The 19,220-nt window shown below is 57.1% G+C and overlaps 1 protein-coding gene across 2 annotated transcripts; it reads left to right on the top strand.

Moving 5' to 3' along the window:
- Positions 1 to 146: 146 nt before the first annotated feature.
- On the top strand, positions 147 to 17,267 carry PTPN6 (protein tyrosine phosphatase non-receptor type 6). 2 transcript variants are annotated; one of them, XM_047787657.1, is made up of 16 exons: positions 147 to 287; positions 6,747 to 6,869; positions 7,052 to 7,246; positions 9,729 to 9,918; positions 10,075 to 10,191; positions 10,277 to 10,390; positions 10,552 to 10,648; positions 11,025 to 11,104; positions 11,290 to 11,439; positions 12,381 to 12,512; positions 12,630 to 12,784; positions 14,896 to 14,963; positions 15,060 to 15,211; positions 15,323 to 15,414; positions 16,763 to 16,903; positions 17,091 to 17,267. In XM_047787657.1, exons 1-15 carry the CDS (start codon positions 274 to 276, stop codon positions 16,875 to 16,877), a joined length of 1,794 nt encoding a protein of 597 aa, XP_047643613.1. In that variant the 5' UTR covers positions 147 to 273; the 3' UTR covers positions 16,878 to 16,903; positions 17,091 to 17,267. The 2 variants fall into 2 exon arrangements, with proteins under 2 accessions (XP_047643613.1, XP_047643614.1); XM_047787658.1 differs by lacking the exon at positions 147 to 287 and adding an exon at positions 6,465 to 6,660.
- Positions 17,268 to 19,220: the final 1,953 nt, after the last annotated feature.

Here is a 19,220-nt window from a genome sequence, read left to right as displayed (position 1 = left end):
CAGTTGGCTGGGCTCCAGGTGGAGCTCCAGGTGGCTCCTCCCCTCCCAAGGGAAGGCGAACCCTGGACAGGCAGCTGCCGAGGGCGGGCTGAGGCCAGCCCCGCCCCACCTGCCCCTTTTCCGGGGATTTTTAGTCCAGGGGCTTGGCCCTGCGGTGCCTTTGGCCTGGCGGGCACCATCCAGCGGGAAGTGGCTGAGTTCTGAGCGTTCTTTCTCACCTGCGCCCCACCCCCTGTGGGCCTTCTGCCTGTGACTCCTCAGGCCTCTGGGGAGATGTTGTCCCGTGGGTAAGTCCCCTGCTTCACCTGGGTACCACAGTCCCCTGTTCATTTGGGAGGGAGGGGCAGGGTTCCTGCTCACGCCTGATAGGCGTGAGACCAGAGTGCCACCTGCCCCCGCCCCCTGCCTGGGGTCTGCTTTCCATCCTACGCACTACCTCCCCCCATCCCCCTCCCCACAAGATGCCAGGGACTCCAGGCTCATTCATGCCCTCTGCCCCCACCTTTTCAAGCACCCTCCCCTCCCCCCCCCCCCCGCCCCCGACAGATACGTGTTTATTCTCACCATTGCATTTCTCCTTCCACCTTCGGGTCTCCTGTTTCTGCCATACGCTTAGGACCTGTCCCCCTGGGTAGCCCACTCACTTAAAACATTATACATCTGAAAGGTAGACCGAGAAAGCACGCGCGCGCGCACACACACACACACACACCCGCCCCAGTCCCATTCAACTTCCCAATGTCCTTCGGTTTCCCTTCACTCCTGTGCGTCAGTTCATTCAGCAGATACTTGTTGAGCATCCAGTATATGCCAGTTGCTTTTTAAGGTGCTATCAATACTGTAGCAAACGAGACAGACACAGTCCCGGCCCTCCCCTTGGTTCCCTCCAGAGGAAAGCCACAGACTGTACAAGGAACCATTAAATAGGATAATTGCAGATTACACAGAAAATGAAACAGTTTCACGTGCTCGCAAATGTCGGGTTGCCGGTGGCATCACTGGTCAGGGAGGGCTTTCCCCAGGAGGTGACATGGGAGCTGAGCCCTGGGTGAAGAGGAAGCACTGGCCTTCAGCGGCTCTGAGCAGAGGAAAGGGCCCGTGCAAAGGCCTTGCTGCGGAAACAAACTAAGCAAAACTGAATAGTGACTTTTTTCCCTGGTAGGGCTTATTCTGTAACATGAGCTGCGAGTATTTATATAAAAATGAGTATGACAATGAAAAAAAATAGGTTAGGAGTTCCCATTGTGGGGCAGTGGTTGACAATCCGAGTAGGAACCATGAGGTTGCGGGTTCGATCCCTGGCCTTGCTCAGTGGGTTAAGGATCCGGCATTGCCATGAGCTGTGGTGTAGGTCGCAGACGCGGCTCGGATCCCACGTTGCTGTGGCTCTGGCATAGGCCGGTGGCTACAGCTCTGATTAGACCCCTAGCCTGGGAGCCTCCATATGCTGAGGGAGCAGCCCTAGAAAAGGCAAAAAGACAAAAAAAAAAAAAGGTTGGTCGGGAGGGGGGCAGGGCTGGGGCCGGCCAGGCCTTGCTGGAGTTGGGATATTATGCTGAGGACCCACTTGGCATATTGGTGAGTTGGTGGCTTAATCGCCCCCAAGTCCTGTAGGTTCTTTTCACGCTCACCTCTGCCCTTGGGGTGTGACCTGCATCCCCCACTGCTCACCTCATCTCCTTCAGCCCTGGTGTCAAGGTGCTTGAATCTTCTGGTCCTTGGTCCCTTCCCCACTCCTGCCTCAGTCCTTTTCCTACCAGGCGGTTGGCAAGGCCTCGCTCAGTACAGAATCCTTCCTTGGTTCCTCAGCCTGGTCCTGTGAGACCCTCTGCCGTGCGCCACCACCTCTCAGGGTGGCTCAGCCACAGCGCTCTCCGTGGGTCCTATGCCTGCCACCCAGGTGCCTTTGCAGATAGACGTGGCCTCTGCAGAAGCGCCGGCCCCTTTGGCTTCCTTTGTGGGCTGTGCCAATGCCACACTGCTTTCTCCAGCAGTGGCTGGTGTGGCAGGAAGGACAGTGGACTCTGGCGTCAGACAGCCTTGGTTTGTCCCCTTCCCCCTCACTAGCTTGTGACCTTGGGCAAGATACTTCTCTGCGCCTTCCTTTTTGTTTCTAGAATTGGGCTTACGAGACTTACTAAACAGTGAACAGTGTGGCCGTGTGGATTAATGACGTTATATAAAAGCTGTTCACCCTATGAAGTTCCCTCTGTGGCACAATGGGATTGGCGGCGTCTCTGGACAACTGGGACGCAGGTTAGATCCCCAGCCTGGCACAGTGGGTTAACGATCCGATTCCTGGCCTGGGAACTCCATATGCTTTGGGGTGGCCAAACAACAAAACAACAACAAAAACCCTGCTCTATGGAGTTCCCGTTGTGGCAAAGTGGAATCAAATCTGACTAGTATTCATGAAGATGTGGGTTTGACCCCTGGCCTCACTCAGTGGGTTAAGGATACGGCAATGGGCTGTGGCGTAGGTCTCAGACGAGGCTTGGATCCTGTGTTGCTGTGGCTGTGGCTGTGGCCAGCAGCTGTAGCTCTGATTCCACTCCTAGCCTGGGAACTTCCATATGTCGCAGGTGTGGCCCTAAAAAAAAAAAAAGCAAACAGCAACAAAAACCTTTTCTAAAAACCTACTTCATATTAGCTTTTTTTTTTTTTTTGTCTTTTCCAGGGCTGCACCTGTGGCATATGGAGGTTCCCAGGCTAGGGGTCTAATCAGAGCTGTAGCCGCCAGCCTACGCCACAGCCACAGCCTCACCAGATCCGAGCTGTGTCTGCAGCCTACACCACAGCTCACGGCAACACCAGATCCTTAACCCACTGAGTGAGGCGAGGGATTGAACCTGCAACTCATGATTCCTAGTCGGATGGTATCCATGAGGACTTGGGTTCGATCCCTGGCCTCACTCAGTGGGTTAAGGACCCAGCGTTGCCGTGATCTGTGGTGTAGGTTGCAGATGCAGCTCAGATCTGGCATTGCTGTGGCTGTGGCGTAGGCTGGCGGCTGCAGCTCCGATTTGACCCCTAGCCTGGGAACCTCCATATGCTGAGGGTGCAGCCCTAAAAAAAGAAAAAAAGACCAAAAAAACCCAGGGAGAATAATTCCTGCACCACAGGGATATCTGAGGGCCCAAAGGGATTGTGCGTGTGCAAATCTGCTGCAACCTCTCTTATGCTGAGGGAAGGGAGGTGCTTCTTATTTACTCTCCTGCCAAAGGACAGCAAGACCGTACATCTCATTCTAGCGTTAGTCTGTCTGGCTAACACTCTTCAGAGAAATTCCTGCCTTTTCCGTGGTCTGGAGTTGCTTGGTGCCTGGTTAATTTTTCCCCACCAAGTGGTTTAAGCCCCAGAGGCAGAGTGGCCTATAGCCAAGGTGCAGGGGGTGTTTAGTGCTGAGCACGGACTCGCAGTTTCACGTGTGGTCGGGGTGTGTCCATGTGTGGGTGTTTGCCTCCCACCAGTTATGTGTGTAGGTGCACACAGAGGCTGAAGTGTGTAGTGGGACCATGTGTGCATGGGTGGAAGCTTGTGTGTGCATGCATACTCATCTGTATGTGACAAGCAGGGTGTGTACGTGCGGCAATGAGCTGGGCATGGACCATGCATGTGTGCAGGGCCGGATGAGCTTGGTTGTTGGACACACACTCTGTGTGAGGCGTCATACTGAATTGTGACCGCTTGGAGGTGAGAAGAGCAATAGTGGACCTGCCTGTGGTAGAGGCGACGGTGACTGCACCCACCTTCTTCCTGCCCCCTGCTGTGGGAGGTAGTTCATGGTCTTTCAGGGCTGCTGTCCAAGCCTGGAAGTAGTTGGCATTAGCCTGTGCAATGAACAGACCGAGCAAGTTCCCAGAAAGAGGGGGAAGAAAGGAAGCTCTTTTGGCGGGAGGGGAACTTGATGTTTGATGTTTTCAAAGAAACGGTAAAGTAGCCAAATAAGAAAACTAGGAGTTCCCTCTGCAGTGTAGTGGGTTAAGAATCCGACTGCAGCAGTTCAGGCCAGTGTGGAAGCACAGATGTCATCCTGGGCCTGGCGTGGTGGGTTAAAAGATCCGGTGCTGGGAGTTCCCGTAGCGGCTCAGTGGTTAACGAATCCGACTAGAAACCATGAGGTTTTGGGTTCGATCCCTGGCCTTGCTCAGTGGGTTAAGGATCTGGCGTTGCCGTGAGCTGTGGTGTATGTCGCAGAGGTGGCTCGGATCCTGTATTGCTATGGCTGTGGTGTACTCCGGCTGCTACAGCTCTGATTCGACCCCTAGCCTGGGAACCTCCATATGCCACGTGTGCAGCCCTAAAAAGACAAAAGACAAAACAAAACAAAGATCTGGTGCTGCTGCAGCATAGGTCGAAGCTGCTGCTTGGAGTTAGTCCCTGGAGAATGTCCATATGCTGCAGGTATGGCTGTAAAAAGAAAAGAAAGAAAGAAGGGAGGAAGGAAGGAAGGAAAGAAAGAAAGGAAAATAGACTTTCATTGGGCTTGAACACTTTATTATTTATTTTCCTTTTTTTTTTTTTTTGAGGTATAGCAACCACAGCGTGCCTGAATATTCAACACATAGCCCGATGGCTGTGACGTTTATTACAGCCATGTATACACAACCCAAAGGGCGATGGAGAGCATTCCCAGCACCAGCAGTGTCCCAGAAATTGCCATCTCCCAGTCAGTTGACTTCTTTTTATAAAAGTCATACATGCCGGGGAGTTCCCATCGTGGCTCCGTGGTTAGCAAATCCGACTAGGAACCATGAGGTTGAGGGTTTGATCCCTGGCCTTGCTCAGTGGGTTAAGGATCCGGCGTTGCCGTGAGCTGTGGCGTAGGTTGCAGACGCGACTCGGATCCCGCGTTGCTGTGGCTCTGGCATAGGCCAGTGGCTACAGCTCCAACTAGACCCCTAGCCTGGGAACCTCCATATGCCGTGGGAGCGGGCCTAGAAAAGGCAAAAAGAACAACAACAACAACAAAATTCATACGTGCCCATGATACAACCTTCCAAAATGTGGAAGGAGAGGTTCCCTCCCTAGGGAAGCTGCCCACAGGGGTTCCTTGTGTATGTTTCGTTGGGCTTTTTTCCTCTTGCTTTGGTTTGGCCGTGTTTGTGTTTGTATTTGGAATTACAGGGAGCATCACACGCTTTTAGTGTTTAGGCCTCTTCAGGTCAACTAGCCCTAAGAACAAGCCATGGCAGGACCTGGGCCCAGAAGACAGGTCTGAATCAGACCAGGCCCCCTCAGCAAGAACCTACGGCTTAGACCTAGATGGACGTGCCCAGAGGGGCTGGCGGCTTTGCCCTTACCTGTATCCATAGGTCTGCTTTCCTCTGCATTCTGCTCATCACCCCCAGCCCTGGCTGCAGGGTAGGGGCAAGGTGGGTGCGCCAAAGCCTGGGGACAAGAAGTAGAGAAGGGAGAGTTCCCGCTGTGGCTCAGTGGTTAACAAACCCGACTAGTATCCATGAGGATGTGGGTTCGATCCCTGGCCTCGCTCAGTGGGTTAAGGATCTGGCGTTGCTGTGAGCTGTGGTGTAGGTCGCAGATGCAGCTTGGATCCCGCGTTGCTGTGGCTCTGGCATAGCCCGGTGGCTACAGCTCCAATTAGACCCCTAGCCTGAGAACATCCATATGCCATGGGAACGGCCCTAAAAGGACCAAAAAAAAAAAAAAAAGAGAGAGAAGAAGAGAATTAGAGAAGGTGCATGTTGGGCAGGGCTGTTCTGGGGTCATTTTGTCCATCCCTCTGCCCCGTGACACCTCTTCAGATATGTGTGTGTGCTGCGGGGGGTGGCGGTGGGGGGAGGGCCCCTGTCCCTCTGTGAGCATCTGCATGGCCTTGGCAGTTAGGGGACATCCCTCTCCCACCGTGGCTCCAATGGAAGAGTCTCCCAACCTCTGTTCTTTGAAGCCCTGCGGCCTGGCGCATAGCAGCTAAAATCAGTGGCTTCAGAACCAGGCTGTCTGGCTTGTATCCCCGCACTGCCACTTACTGACTGCGTGACCTCAGGCGTGTTGCCTACACTTCCTGAGCCCCAGGTTCCTTGTCTGGAAAATGGGCATAATGAAGGTACCCGCTTCGTAGGGCTATTGTGAGGAACGCATCAGATAAGGCAGGTAAACGCTGTGTAGTACAGGCTGGGGGTACAGTCAGATCCTCTAATGACAGTTGCCACTGTCACCATCATTATGGGCTTGAATCAGGGAAGGCTGCATGGAGGCAGCTTGTGGAGGAGAAGGACCTGGCGCGTGACCCTGTGGGTTCGCATGTACGAAGCTTGGTCTTTGCCGGGACACGTGTGTCCTTATTCCTGTGTCATCTCATGTGCGGAGGGCCACACTCCTGAGGCCTTAGATGGCAGATGTGTGGGAAGAGGGCTCTGTCCCCACCCCCACTGCCACCCTGCTCTGCTCTAAAACGAGAAGTACAAGTGAGTTCCCCCAAGGGGTCGGCCGCGCCCCTTCCTGTCCCCGCCCTGCCGGCTGCCCCAGGCCAGCAGAGTGGCAGCCCCAGAACCAGGACCGCGGGTGGCGGGCGGTGGGGTGGCCTGAGTGCTGAGAGCTGCGGGAGGCTTAGCCCCGGCATTCTCCTCTTGTCTGGACTCAGTGGCATCATCTCCTTGCCTGCACCCCCTCCCCGCCGGGGCACCCCAGGATGGTGAGGTAAGGGACTGGGACCCAGGGCAGGCCGGAGGCAGGGTGCCCAGGGACCCGTGGGACCTCTCCTCACTGCCCTCCCGGCCTCCCAGGTGGTTTCACCGAGACCTCAGCGGGCTGGATGCAGAGACCCTGCTCAAGGGCCGAGGGGTCCATGGCAGCTTCCTGGCTCGGCCCAGTCGCAAGAACCAGGGCGACTTCTCCCTCTCTGTCAGGTGGGTGGCCCTCCGCTCCAGCTGGGGGCTGGGGACTCCCTCGGCACCTTGTTCCGGTCCCTGCGTGTGTCTGCCCCCTCCCTGCGTGCCCGGGGGCCCGGGGGCCCCGAGCCCACCCCTCACCCCGTCCCCACCTCCATCCGCTCTTGCACCCACTCACCTCACCGCCTGGTGCCCCGCAGGGTGGGGGATCAGGTGACCCATATTCGGATCCAGAACTCGGGGGATTTCTACGACCTGTATGGAGGGGAGAAGTTTGCGACGCTGACGGAGCTGGTGGAGTATTACACGCAGCAGCAGGGCGTCCTGCAGGACCGAGACGGCACAATCATCCACCTCAAGTACCCGCTGAACTGCTCGGACCCCACCAGTGAGAGGTGAGGGGCTTCACGCCCTGACCCACCCAGGAGTAGGGGCCGCCCCCCACCCCCGCCTCCTCACCTCCGCTTCTTCTCAGGGCTCCGGGGGCCTCTTTCCTCCATGTGATCCTGGGGCCCCTTTCCATCAACCCCTGAGGAAGCCAGAGAAGGTCACCTCGTCCTTCTCCAGGGTCCTTGTCAGCCAGCAGTCCAGGCCCCACTAGTGACAGGGAAGCCACTCCTCGGTCGTGGCTGAGTTCCCCATCAGATTGGCTCTGTTGTTAGAAAGCTCTTCTTCCTTCCATGGAAGGGAATCTGCCTTCCTCTGGCTGTTCCCTCCCCCCGTACAAGTTAATACACTGAGTGGCTGGTATTGAGCAGGGGCGTAGGGACCAATGTTCCTGAGGATACTTGGTGGCTTATCTGAGCATCCCCGTGAGGATGGGTCTGCCCTCTGGGGCTGGGTAGCGCCCGACCAATCCTTTGACCAGAACACGGATGGTTGAAAACTGAGCAATGGGGTCACGTGTGTAAGGGGCCTAGTGCCTGGGCACAGGGTCATTTGCCAGGCCTTTTCTGCCCATCTTTTTGGCTCCAAGGATATGGTCCCCAGAACTGCGCTGACTACTCCCCATGTGCTCCCCGCGAAGCATGGGCCCTATTGCTCAGAATTACGCAGCGGGTCATTTTAGCAGCTACGTCTCCAGGGTCATGATAGCCCCCATGAAGGGGAAAGGCAGCTGAATAAATAACTCTGGGGATTTTTTGCACACTCCTGGGGGCCGAGCCAACTTGCCCTTGTCCTGTATTCGTGTGGTGATTGTTGAAAGGATTCCAAACCCTGATTCTATCAGCCTTCAGTCTTACTGAGATGCATGCCTCCCAACTTGCATCAATAGTCCTGTTCAAGTCACCCCTGGGAGACGTGTGCTCAAGAACACGAAGCCATTGATCCACTTCCTGAGAAGCCAACTCCTCCAGGAGGCCAGCCACACGGATGCCCTTGCTCGTGGCTGCCCTTCTTGGTGTCTGCCCCCCCTGGCCCTTGTGCTGCGCCCCATCCGCAACATTCATGAGGGTTTTCCACCCAGACCCGCTTGAACTCTTCATATCCTGGCTGCTGCCAGGTTGTGAGAAGTAGGTTGCGGATGGAGCCGGAAGAGGGATGGAGCTGAGCACACGCCCCTGGGAAGGAGCCTGAGGCCTGGGTTCAAACCGGGGCTGGGAGAGGTCAAGGAGAGAGGGAATCAAGACCCAAGGTCAACTGGGGAAGCTGACGCTAGGAGGCCTCTTAGGTGACCAGCACCAAGAGGCCTGGGCTCACCCCTGACCCCAGCAGTGCAGTGCGTGGGGCAGGCTCTTTCTCCAAACCTCCGCCTGTGTCCTCTGCCATGGTGGCTCCCCCTCCTCCTCTGCGGGAATTTGCATTCTTTGCATTTGTCCCCTCAATGGCTAGCTCGCTGTCTGTGGTCAGCCTGACATTTGCATGGAAACTTCCTCATCCTGGGGCCTGGGGGAAGAGGGTGAGCCCCTTCCCCATTTTCTGGGGGGAGGGGGGGACCCTGGTCCATCCCTGAGGGGTGGGATGGGGTGGCCCAGGGGGCTCCTGGACAGGCCAAGAGGCTCTGGAGGTCTCTGAGCTGCAGTCTCCCCTGGGCAGGAGCAAGATGGGGCGGGAGCGACTGGCCCCCTCCCTCCTTCCCCCCATTCCTGCGGTTGGAAAATGCCCCCCCCTTGCCTGGTCCCTGGGCTGAGGAAACCTCACAACCTCACTTCTCACTCTCTCCCCAGAAGGAGTTTTGTGTTTTTTCCATCACGTGGTTTCCTGTGGGGCTGGGCATTGCGGGGCTACAGTTTCCTCCTGGGAAGGGGGTGTGCTTTGGGGAAAGGTCCTAGTTCTGCTTTCTGCCTCTCTGAACCCCTCTGAGCCCCAACATCCCCTTCAGTGACATCCTCCTGGGCACCCCAGAGCCCCCAAGCCACTCTTTATCCAGTGGGGTTGTCTGCCTTCCCGGCTCCCAGAGGGAGGTCACCCCATCTCGCCTCCCTTGTGACTTCCGTCTGTCCTCATCCCCGTCGCTCACTGTGGTTTGGCCTCTGTCGGCATTTCTGTGTCCCTAGCCCAGCCCTGTCTTTCATGGAGACCCTTCCTGGGTTGTTCTCCCCGTTAAATATTGTGGGCATGGCCTGCCAGTCTGCCTTTGTCTTAAACTTTCAGACCTGGGCTTGGCGAGAAGTCCTGAGGCTTGCCTCTCATCAGCCAGGGCCTTGGGCCAGTGCGCAGTCGCCCGGCCTCAGTCTTCTCATCTGCACAATGGGTGGTACTTGCCTCCCAGCATTTCTGTGGGCATCACAGTCCTATGGAGGGTGGTGGGTTTGAAGGCATGCAGAACAGTGCCTGCGCGTGCAGGGACCTCATGTCGCTGCTCCCAGGGGCGGATGTCCGCGCGGTGCCTGCCCCTGGCTGAGGTCTCACCTTCCCGGATGCTGCCTTCTCTAGGTGGTACCATGGCCACATGTCTGGAGGGCAGGCAGAGACACTGCTGCAGGCCAAGGGTGAGCCCTGGACATTTCTTGTGCGTGAGAGTCTCAGCCAGCCTGGAGATTTTGTGCTGTCTGTGCTCAGCGACCAGCCCAAGGCTGGCCCGGGATCCCCACTCAAAGTCACCCATATCAAGGTCATGTGTGAGGTAAGGTGCCTGGACAGTGGGGAGGCACCCTCCTGGGTCCCATCTGTGCTCGGGGCATTGCCCATGGGGAGGGTCAGCCTGGGCTTTGGTCCGAGGCTGGGGGTCAAAGAGGGAGACTCGGGTCCTGAGAGCTGGTCTGACTTGGTGCCCCTGCAGGGTGGCCGCTACACAGTGGGGGGTCCCGAGACCTTTGACAGCCTCACAGACCTGGTGGAGCATTTCAAGAAGACGGGGATTGAGGAGGCCTCGGGCGCCTTCGTCTACCTGCGGCAGGTGAGAGGTGGGCCTGGCTGCCTCCTCCCTTGCCCCCAGCTTCCGGCTCTAGAAGCGGCTGACTTCTCGCCTTCCCCTACCCCAGCCATACTATGCCACGAGGGTGAACGCGGCTGACATCGAGAACCGGGTCTTGGAACTGAACAAGAAGCAGGAGTCAGAGGAGACAGCCAAGGCCGGCTTCTGGGAGGAGTTTGAGGTGCCTGATGGGACCAGGGGGGAAAGGGCGTGGGGTCCTCGGCAGACCCCGTCTCCTCTCTCCCACCCCGTGTACTGATCGGCCCCACGTCCTTTGCCCTCCATGGGTGCCCCCTCTAGGGGCTGGGGCTCCATGTCCCCCTTTCACACCCCCCCCCCCAGAGTCTGCAGAAGCAGGAGGTGAAGAACTTGCACCAGAGGCTGGAAGGGCAGCGGCCAGAAAACAAGAGCAAGAATCGTTACAAGAACATCCTTCCATGTGAGCACCCTGCTCCTGGGCAGCCTTCAGCCCTCCCCACCACAGGCAGCACCCGCTCACGAGGAGAACGCTCCCCACAGCAGCCGACCTCCCCGCAGCACATAGGGTCTCCCCATACTCCCGCTCAAGGAGGCCCCCCACCCCACCCACACAATAGAACCTCCCCCCCACTTCAAAAAGCCTCTGCTCCCCGCAAAGGAGCCACCTGCGCCCCACCCTCCTCTTCCCCTGAAACCTTAATTCCCACCCCATTCAGATCCCCTACCCCTGCCTGCCCACAGTGCTCTGAGAGCTCATGGCTTCTGGGCAAGCATGGCCTGGGAGTTCAGGAAGGGTCTGATCCAGGCCCTTCTTGCTTCCTCTGCCCCACTCCCAGTTGACCACAGCCGAGTGATCCTGCAGGGACGGGACAGTAACATCCCTGGGTCTGACTACATTAACGCCAACTATGTCAAGGTTGGTGTGCCTGCTGGTCACGGGGAAGTGGGGGGGCTGGGCCCCAGGGATCCCCGCCTCCCTTGCTTATGAGGTTGCTGGGTTCAGAGACATGTGGGTGACGCAAAACCTGTCCCCATGGGTGGGTGAGGGTGGCGGGGGTACGAGGGGCTCACGGTCCTGCACGTCTCTGCACTCACATCCAGAACAAGCTGCTAGGGCCCGATGAGAACGCTAAGACCTACATCGCCAGCCAGGGCTGCCTGGAGGCCACGGTCAACGACTTCTGGCAGATGGTGTGGCAGGAGAACACCCGTGTCATCGTCATGACCACTCGGGAGGTGGAGAAGGGCCGGGTAGGCTGAGCCCCGTGCTCCCAGTACTTATCGCCACCACTATTAAGCCAAAGAAACTTGGGGCCCCTCAGAGGGCGAGGGTCCTACCTTGTGGGAAAACTGGGGTACAAGGTCTGGGTACACCCTGACTCCCAGATCCCTGCCTCCCAGCTTGGGCTCCCCTGACCTCCAGACTCAGATTTCCAGTGGCCGCCTGCCTTTGACTGTCCCCTGCCCCACCCTGGCCTGTCCCCTCCGGGCCAGAAGCCTCTCCTGTCCTCTCAGCCTCATAATTCTTTCTGGAATTGTCCCACCCCCACCCCCAGCACACACTGCATCAGGCTGCTCCTTCTGAGAACCCCTCAGTGGCTGCCAGCTGCTTTTCGGGTGGTCACAGTCCCAGACCTGGCACTCGGGCTTGGTGGCCGCCCTCTGGCCCTCGCTGCCTCTGACCTGCCAGGCTCCTTCAGGTTTCCGTGCCTCTGCACGAGCTCACGGCCTCTAGGAAGTGGCTTCCTCTCTCAGCATTATCTCTGCCTGACAGACTCCTCGTTCTTTGAAAACCCAGCTCAGATGTTCCCTCCTCTGGGAAGTCCTCCCTGATTTCCTCCCTTGCCTAGACAGAGAATGAGTCTCTCCTTCCACCAGGCTCCTCAGCGACTCTGGTTCCCCTGTTCCTCCATCTCCCTGTGAGCTTCTAGAGGCACAGGCCACATCTTATGTGTGTCTGTAACACCAGCCTGGGCTGGGAAGCATCGGGGACTGTGAGTGTGCCAGCTGACGTTCACTGAGTGACCTATACATGCCTGCTCAGGTCTCACCACCTGCGGGAGGCTGAGCCGAGGCCAGATCCTTCGTCTCTGACTCTCGGCCAGGTCACATATCAGATGCTGACGGGCCAGCACTAGGGGCTCAGGCCCTGCTTCTGTCCCTCAGTCGCCATCTCCACCCTCCCTTTTCAGAACAAATGTGTCCCGTACTGGCCAGAAGTGGGCAGTCAGCGTGTTTACGGACCCTACGCTGTCACCAACGGTGGGGAGCACGACACAGCTGAGTACAAACTCCGCACCTTACAGGTCTCCCCGCTGGCAAATGTGAGTGTCCCCTGCCCCACACCAGGACCCCCCCACACACACACCTGTTCTCTTTGGTTGGGTAGAATGAGGCCATGAGTGGGAGCAGGGGGCATTGACCCTATGTCCTCGGCCCAGGGGGACCTGGTTCGGGAGATCTGGCACTACCAGTACCTGAGCTGGCCTGACCATGGGGTCCCCAGCGAGCCTGGGGGTGTCCTCAGCTTCCTGGACCAGATCAACCAGCGGCAGGAAAGTCTGCCTCACGCAGGGCCCATCATCGTGCACTGCAGGTGAGAATAATAATAATAATAATAATAATAATAATAATAGTAATAATAGTCAAAGTAGTAGCTGGCAAGTAAAACTGCTAAGCGCCAGGCACTGTCGTAAGCAATTGACACAGTAACTCCTTTAATGCCTCCCCCCACCCTCGCCCCCACCTGCTCTGGGTCCTGATGGCTCCAGATTCATGGGTGGAACTTAGCAGGAACCAAACTCATGGCTTGATCCTCTGTGTGCATGTGTGTAGGTGGGTGTGGGTGTGGGTGTGTGTGAGCTTCCTCAGAGACTGCCCAGGATGTACCATGTGGTCCAAGCTGCCACATCCTGATGAGGAAATGGGCCCCCAAACGGTGTTTCTTCCTGGGGTCAGCGCGGCCCCCATCCCTCTCTCTTCCACCTGTAGCCCTGGGCTCCTCCATTGCTGCTCCCTGTCTTTCCCCCGCTCACCAGAGACCCCGACTCGGCCCCAGGCTCATGCATCACTAGCTCCACTGGCCCTCGTGTTCATGAGCAGGAGACCCCATTCCTGCTAAGGTGGGGGGTGCCGCGGGGTCAGTGAGGAGGAGCAGGGGGTCACGTCAGGCCTGAGGGGCAGAGTCCTGCAGACGGGCCTACTCCGCTGGCTCGGCCTGGGTGCGTGGAAGGCAGTGCGCAGGGTCCTGGACGGACGCCTCCAGCCCTTCCACCCGCTGGCTGTGTGATATTGGACACATGACGGCACTTCTCTGACCGTGTGGTTCCTCATCGGTAAAATCAGGATCCGACAGGGTTGTCGTGAAGATGAAATGAGCCCTCTCGCTGTGTTTGGAATACAGTGAACCCTGGACAATGGGAGCTGTTCACGCTTTAATAACTCACATCAGGCAGGGAACGGGAAAGGGGAATCTGCTTCGATCTCTTCCCTTCCAGCTCCCTCTTTGTGACCCTAGGCTGTGAGGGCAGAGACTTCCTCCTTCCTCCCACCAGCCACCCTTCCTCCCTGCATCCCAGGCCAGGCTGGGGCGGGGCGGGGCGGGGCAGGCCAAGCCTGGAGGTGCCCCTCACCTGCAGTCTCAGGGACCCCGCTCTGCTTCCAGGGTCAGGCCCCTCGTCAAGAACGTCCCCACTGCCTGTGCCCCCCCCCACTTGAAATCCCCATGGTCTTTATTTAGATCTTACAGGAAGGAAGTGGGTAAGGGGGAGTTATTTTTGACAATCTGTGTTTGAAATTAGGCAGTGAGACTCAGGGCATTGGCCCCACTGGCCTAGCCGAGCGGGTGGGCCTGGGGTCTAGGTGGGGTCCTGAGCCTCCTGGGGTGTGTTTGCCCAGGGGTTGTGGCAGAGGGTGGGCAGAGGGAGACTTCCTGCTGCATGGCTCCCCCAAGTCTTCAGAGCCTGGAGGCCCCGTGCCTCGCTGTCTCAGGGCTGCCCTTGCACTGCCTTCAATGTCTGAAGAAAAAGGGAAATAGAAGTGTTCCCGTCGTGGCTCAGTGGGTTATGACCCCGACTAGTATCCATGAGGTTGTGGGTTTGATCCCTGGCTGCGCTCAGTGGGTTAAGGATCCAGGGTTGTCGTGAGCTGTGGTGTAGATCTCAGATGTGGCTCAGATCCCGAGTTGCTGCGGCTGTGGTCTAGGCTGGCAGCTGTAGCTCCGATTTCACCCCCAGCCTGCAAACTTCTATATGCTGCGGGTGTGGACCTAAAAAAAAAAAAAGAAGAAGAAAAAGATAAAAGGGAAGCAGAGCCTCGCAGAAAGAGAAGGGCCGCCTCACCTGGGCGCCAAGGCTGTGGGAGCAGGTAGGGCAGAGGTGGGCCAGGCTCTAGATCTCCTGGGGCGGGGAGCAGAGTGAGGTGCTGGGAAGAAGGAAAGTGATGGGCATCTGGGGAGAAGGATCTTAGGACCTGAGAGCCTGGCCCTGCCCCCACATCCCTTGGCTGGAGAAGACCCCAGGTGCAGAGTTGAGCCAACTTCTGCCCTGCTTGTCTGCCCACCTGGAGACCCTCTCATTTCCGGCACCTTGCATCCACAGCCATCCCCTGCAGCCTTGGTCCCCTAAGCCCCACCCATGCTGGCGCTGAACACAAGGCTCCCCCTTCCCGGCCAGTGCCGGCCTCTAACGGTGCCCCTTCTCTCCCCAGCGCTGGCATCGGTCGCACTGGTACCATCATTGTCATCGACATGCTTATGGAGAGCATTTCCACCAAGGGTGAGGGTGACCGGTGAGGGACGAGGGGCAGGTGGGCGAATGGGCCCCCGGGTCCACCTGGGCCTGGGCCTGACCTCCAGCCACCATCCCTGCCAGGCCTGGACTGCGACATTGACATCCAGAAGACCATCCAGATGGTGCGGGCCCAGCGCTCGGGCATGGTGCAGACAGAGGCGCAGTACAAGTTCATCTACGTGGCCATCGCCCAGTTCATTGAAACCACCAAGAAGAAGCTGGAGGTCATGCAGGTGCGGGCAGCACAAGGCTTGGCCGGGCCGTTGGGGGTTGGGGGGGGCGGGCAGTGGGCTTTCTCTGGTGTTCCTGGGACCACTGTGCTTCTACCACCCATCTTCCCACAGTCGCAGAAGGGCCGGGAGTCGGAATATGGGAACATCACCTACCCCCTCGCCATGAAGAACGCTCATGCCAAGGCCTCCCGCACCTCCTCCAAGTGAGTGGCTCCTGCCCACGGCCTCCCCACATGGGCCTCTTCCTCTTCCCCAGCCTGACCCCTGACCCTTCCTTTCCTGGGAGGTTCCGGTTCAAGGTCAAGGTGTTTTTTTTTTTTAATTGTTTGGTTTCATTTATATGACGTATAAGAACAGGCAAAACATCTTTGATGACAGAAATCAGGGCAGTGGTTGGCTGGCAGGGGCTGGTGATATGGACTGGAAAGCAGCATGAGTAATCTTCCCGGAACGATGAAAAAGGTGGTTACATGGGTGTATAGAGTGGTTCAAGCTCGGTTCTTTTTTTTTCTTTTTTCTTTCTTTCTTTTTTTTTTTTTTTGTCTTTTGCTATTTCTTGGGCCGCTCCCGCGGCATATGGAGGTTCCCAGGCTAGGGGTCTAATTGGAGCCGTAGCCACCGGCCTACGCCAGAGCCACAGCAACGTGGGATCCGAGCCGCGTCTGTAACCTACACCACAGCTCACGGCAACGCCGGATCGTTAACCCACTGAGCAAGGGCAGGGACTGAACCCGCAACCTCATGGTTCCTAGTCGGATTCGTTAACCACTGCGCCACGACGGGAACTCTTTTTTTGCTTTTTAAGGCCGCACTCAGGCTAGGGGGCTAATCAGAGCAACAGCCACAGCCACGACAGTCCCGAGTCTGCAACCTACACCACAGCTCACCGCAATGAAGGATCCTTAATCCACTGAGCGAGGCTAGGGATCGAACCCGCAAGCTCATGGTTCTGCTGCGCCATGACGGGAACTCCTCAAGCTTATTTTATTTATTTTGTCTTTTTTTTTTTTTTTTTTTTTTGTCCTTTTGCCTTTTCTGGGGCCGCTCCTGTGGCATATGGAGGTTCCCAGGCTAGGGGTCTAATCGGAGCTGTAGCCACCGACCTACACCACAGCCACAGCAACGTGGGATCCGAGCCGCGTCTGCAGCCTACACCACAGCTCACGGCAACGCCGGATCATTAACCCACTGAGCAAGGGCAGGGATCGAACCGAAACCTCCTGGTTCCTAGTCGGATTCGTTAACCACTGAGCCACGACGGGAACTCCTAAGCTTGGTTCTTGACCTTCGTTCTTGAGCTTGGTTTAACCTGTGTTTCCTGGGTGCCCTCCACTTGGGGCCTGTGCCAGGTACACTGACATGAGATGGAGCCTCTGCTCCCGGGAGTTTCTGGTGGAGTGTAAGGACGGTGTAAGGAGTGATGTCCTCGCTTTTCTGGCCTCAGCTTGCTCACCTGTGAGGTGGGCAGTCCTAAGGGGCTGCTGGTGCTGGATGAGGCTGCCCTGTCCCCTCCCTGACTGTCCGCACTTGCCCGCCCCGCCCACCTCGCAGGCACAAGGAGGACGTGTACGAGAACGTGCACAGTAAGAACAAGAAGGAGGAGAAGGTGAAGAAGCAGCGGTCAGCGGACAAGGAGAAGAGCAAGGGCTCCCTGAAGAGGAAGTGAGCCGGGCTCGTCCAGGGGCGGCCATGGTACGGCTCCTCCCCACCTGCCCGCAGGGTCCCCCAGCTCCATGCTCTGCCCTGGACAGATGCGGTGGCTGCGTCCTCACCCTGCCTTCCCAACCATCTCAGACCTGTATCTCCCCCCTCCCCACCCCGCCCCGGGCCCCATCCAGGTCCAGCCACCCCCTGATCCCTTCCTCCCCTCTCTCTGCAGCCTCAGCCCCATCCCAGTGGACCACCTGCAGCCTGCACCTTGGAGCCTGCCCACCCATTCCATTGTAATTTAAATGGACCCATCCCTACCTCCCTCTCCCGGACCCTGTATATAGCCCAGCATGGCCCCAGGCTGGGCCAGGCCCTTCTACTCCTGTAAATAAAAGCTGTTAGGATCCCTGTGTGTGTGGGTCTCTAACTCTGGGTGCCTGGGCGGGAGGGGGAGGTAGGCAGCGACCGCTCTGTGAGGGCAGCCTTCACAGTCAGACGTACAAGGAGTGTGAGCGGGGCCAGCTGTCTCTTCCCTTCAACCTGGAGGATGGTTGTGAAGATCACGGATGGTGATACGACTGGCAATAATAATTTCTTACACTCTTTTTTTGTCTTTTTTTTTGTCTTTTCTAGGGCCACTCCCGCGGCATATGGAGGTTCCCAGGCTAGGAGTGTAATCAGAGCCGTAGCTGCTGGCCTACACCACAGCCACAGCAATTCGGGATCCGAGCCGCGTCTGCAACCTACACCACAGCTCATGGCAATGCCGGATCCTTAACCCACTGAGCAAGGCCAGGATCAAACCTGCGTCCTCGTGGTGGATACTAACCGCTGAGCCACGACGGGAACTCCACTATGTAACTCTTAACCTGGCTTTTTATCTGTACCCTTGATAGTGAACTGATAGATGTAAGTAAATGTTCTGTGAGGATTTCCCTTGGTGGCTCAGTGGAAACGAATCTGACTAGTATCCATGAGGATGAGGTTCTATCCCTGGCCTCACAGTGGGTTAAGGATCCGGGGTTGCTGTGGCTGTGGTGTAGGCCGGCGGCTACAGCTCTGATTCAACCCCTAGCCTGGGAACTTCCATATGCCACGGTTTCAACCTTAAAAAGACACACATACACACACACACACACACAGAAAAAAAGGTTCCATCAGCTGCTCTAGCAAATGAAATCCAAGAAGGGCTTTCGAGAGCCTCTGATTTTATAGCCAGTTGGTCAGAAGTGAAGGCAAGAACCTGGACTTTTATTTTTTTATTTTTTTGCTTTTTCACGCTGTACCCACGGCATATGGAGGTTCCCAGGCTAGGAGTCCAATCGGAGCTACAGCTGCTGGCCTTCGCCACAGCCACAGTGACATCAGATCTGAGCCGAGCCTGCAACCTACACCACAGCTCACGGCAACGCCGGATCCTTAACCCACTGAGCAAGGCCAGGGATCGAACCCACAACCTCATGGTTCCTAGTTGGATTCGTTTCCGCTGTGCCACGATGGGAACTCCAGTTTTTTACACTCTTGCCACGTGTGTCAGGCACTGTTTAAAAGATTTGAGTACTGGATTTCCCATTGTAGCTCAGAGGGTTAAGAACCTGTCTAGGGTCCATGAGGATTCAGGTTCCATTCCCGGCCTTTCTCAGCGGGTTCAGGATCCGGCGTTGCCGTGAGCTGTGGTGTGGGTCACAGACGTGGCTTGGATCCCACATGGCCATGGCTGTGGCGTAGGCAGGCTGCCACAGCTCTGATGTGACCCCGAGCCCAATAATTTCCATATGCAGCAGATGTTAAAAACAAACAAACAAACAAACAAAAAACCCTACAGTATCATTCCTATTACAGAGTGGGAGAAATTGAGGTGCAGATAGATTAAATACTTGCTCAAGGCCGCAGGGCTATTGACACTAAGGTTTCAACTCAGGCCTTCTGGCCCCGGAGCCCACATTCCTGGAGAGTCAGCTGGGGTCACCCCTGGGGGACACCACTGCATTCCGTGGCCTGACTTCTAGGGCCAGGAGCTAAGAAGATCGATAAAGGCCAGTTAGCACAGGCCTAGCACCAGCCTCCCCAGTGCCCCCTCCCCTCTGGGCGTGTGGTGCTCACAGGTGTGCCCCGCTCCTCCCTTCCTGGGGCCACTGCTGCCTTAGACTCCTGGTCCGAGTTTTATTTTTGTTCACACTTCCTTTTCCAGGGTCCAGAGTGGACAACCAGCCATTCCTTCTTTGTGTTAAGGCTTTAAAACGCTGGTCTCCTGGGGAGATGAGCCTGAGGGAGGTGACTAGGGAAGGACAGGCTCCCTGCTGCTGGACCAGCTAAGGAGCTGGCATCCTGAAGTGAGTGGGCTGGGTTGTCATTCACT

Source organism: Phacochoerus africanus, chromosome 7 (genome assembly GCF_016906955.1).
Source record: "Phacochoerus africanus isolate WHEZ1 chromosome 7, ROS_Pafr_v1, whole genome shotgun sequence".
Taxonomy (NCBI): Eukaryota; Metazoa; Chordata; class Mammalia; order Artiodactyla; family Suidae; genus Phacochoerus; species Phacochoerus africanus.
Note: the sequence above shows the minus strand (reverse complement) of the source record. Positions and strands in the feature narration are given on the sequence as shown.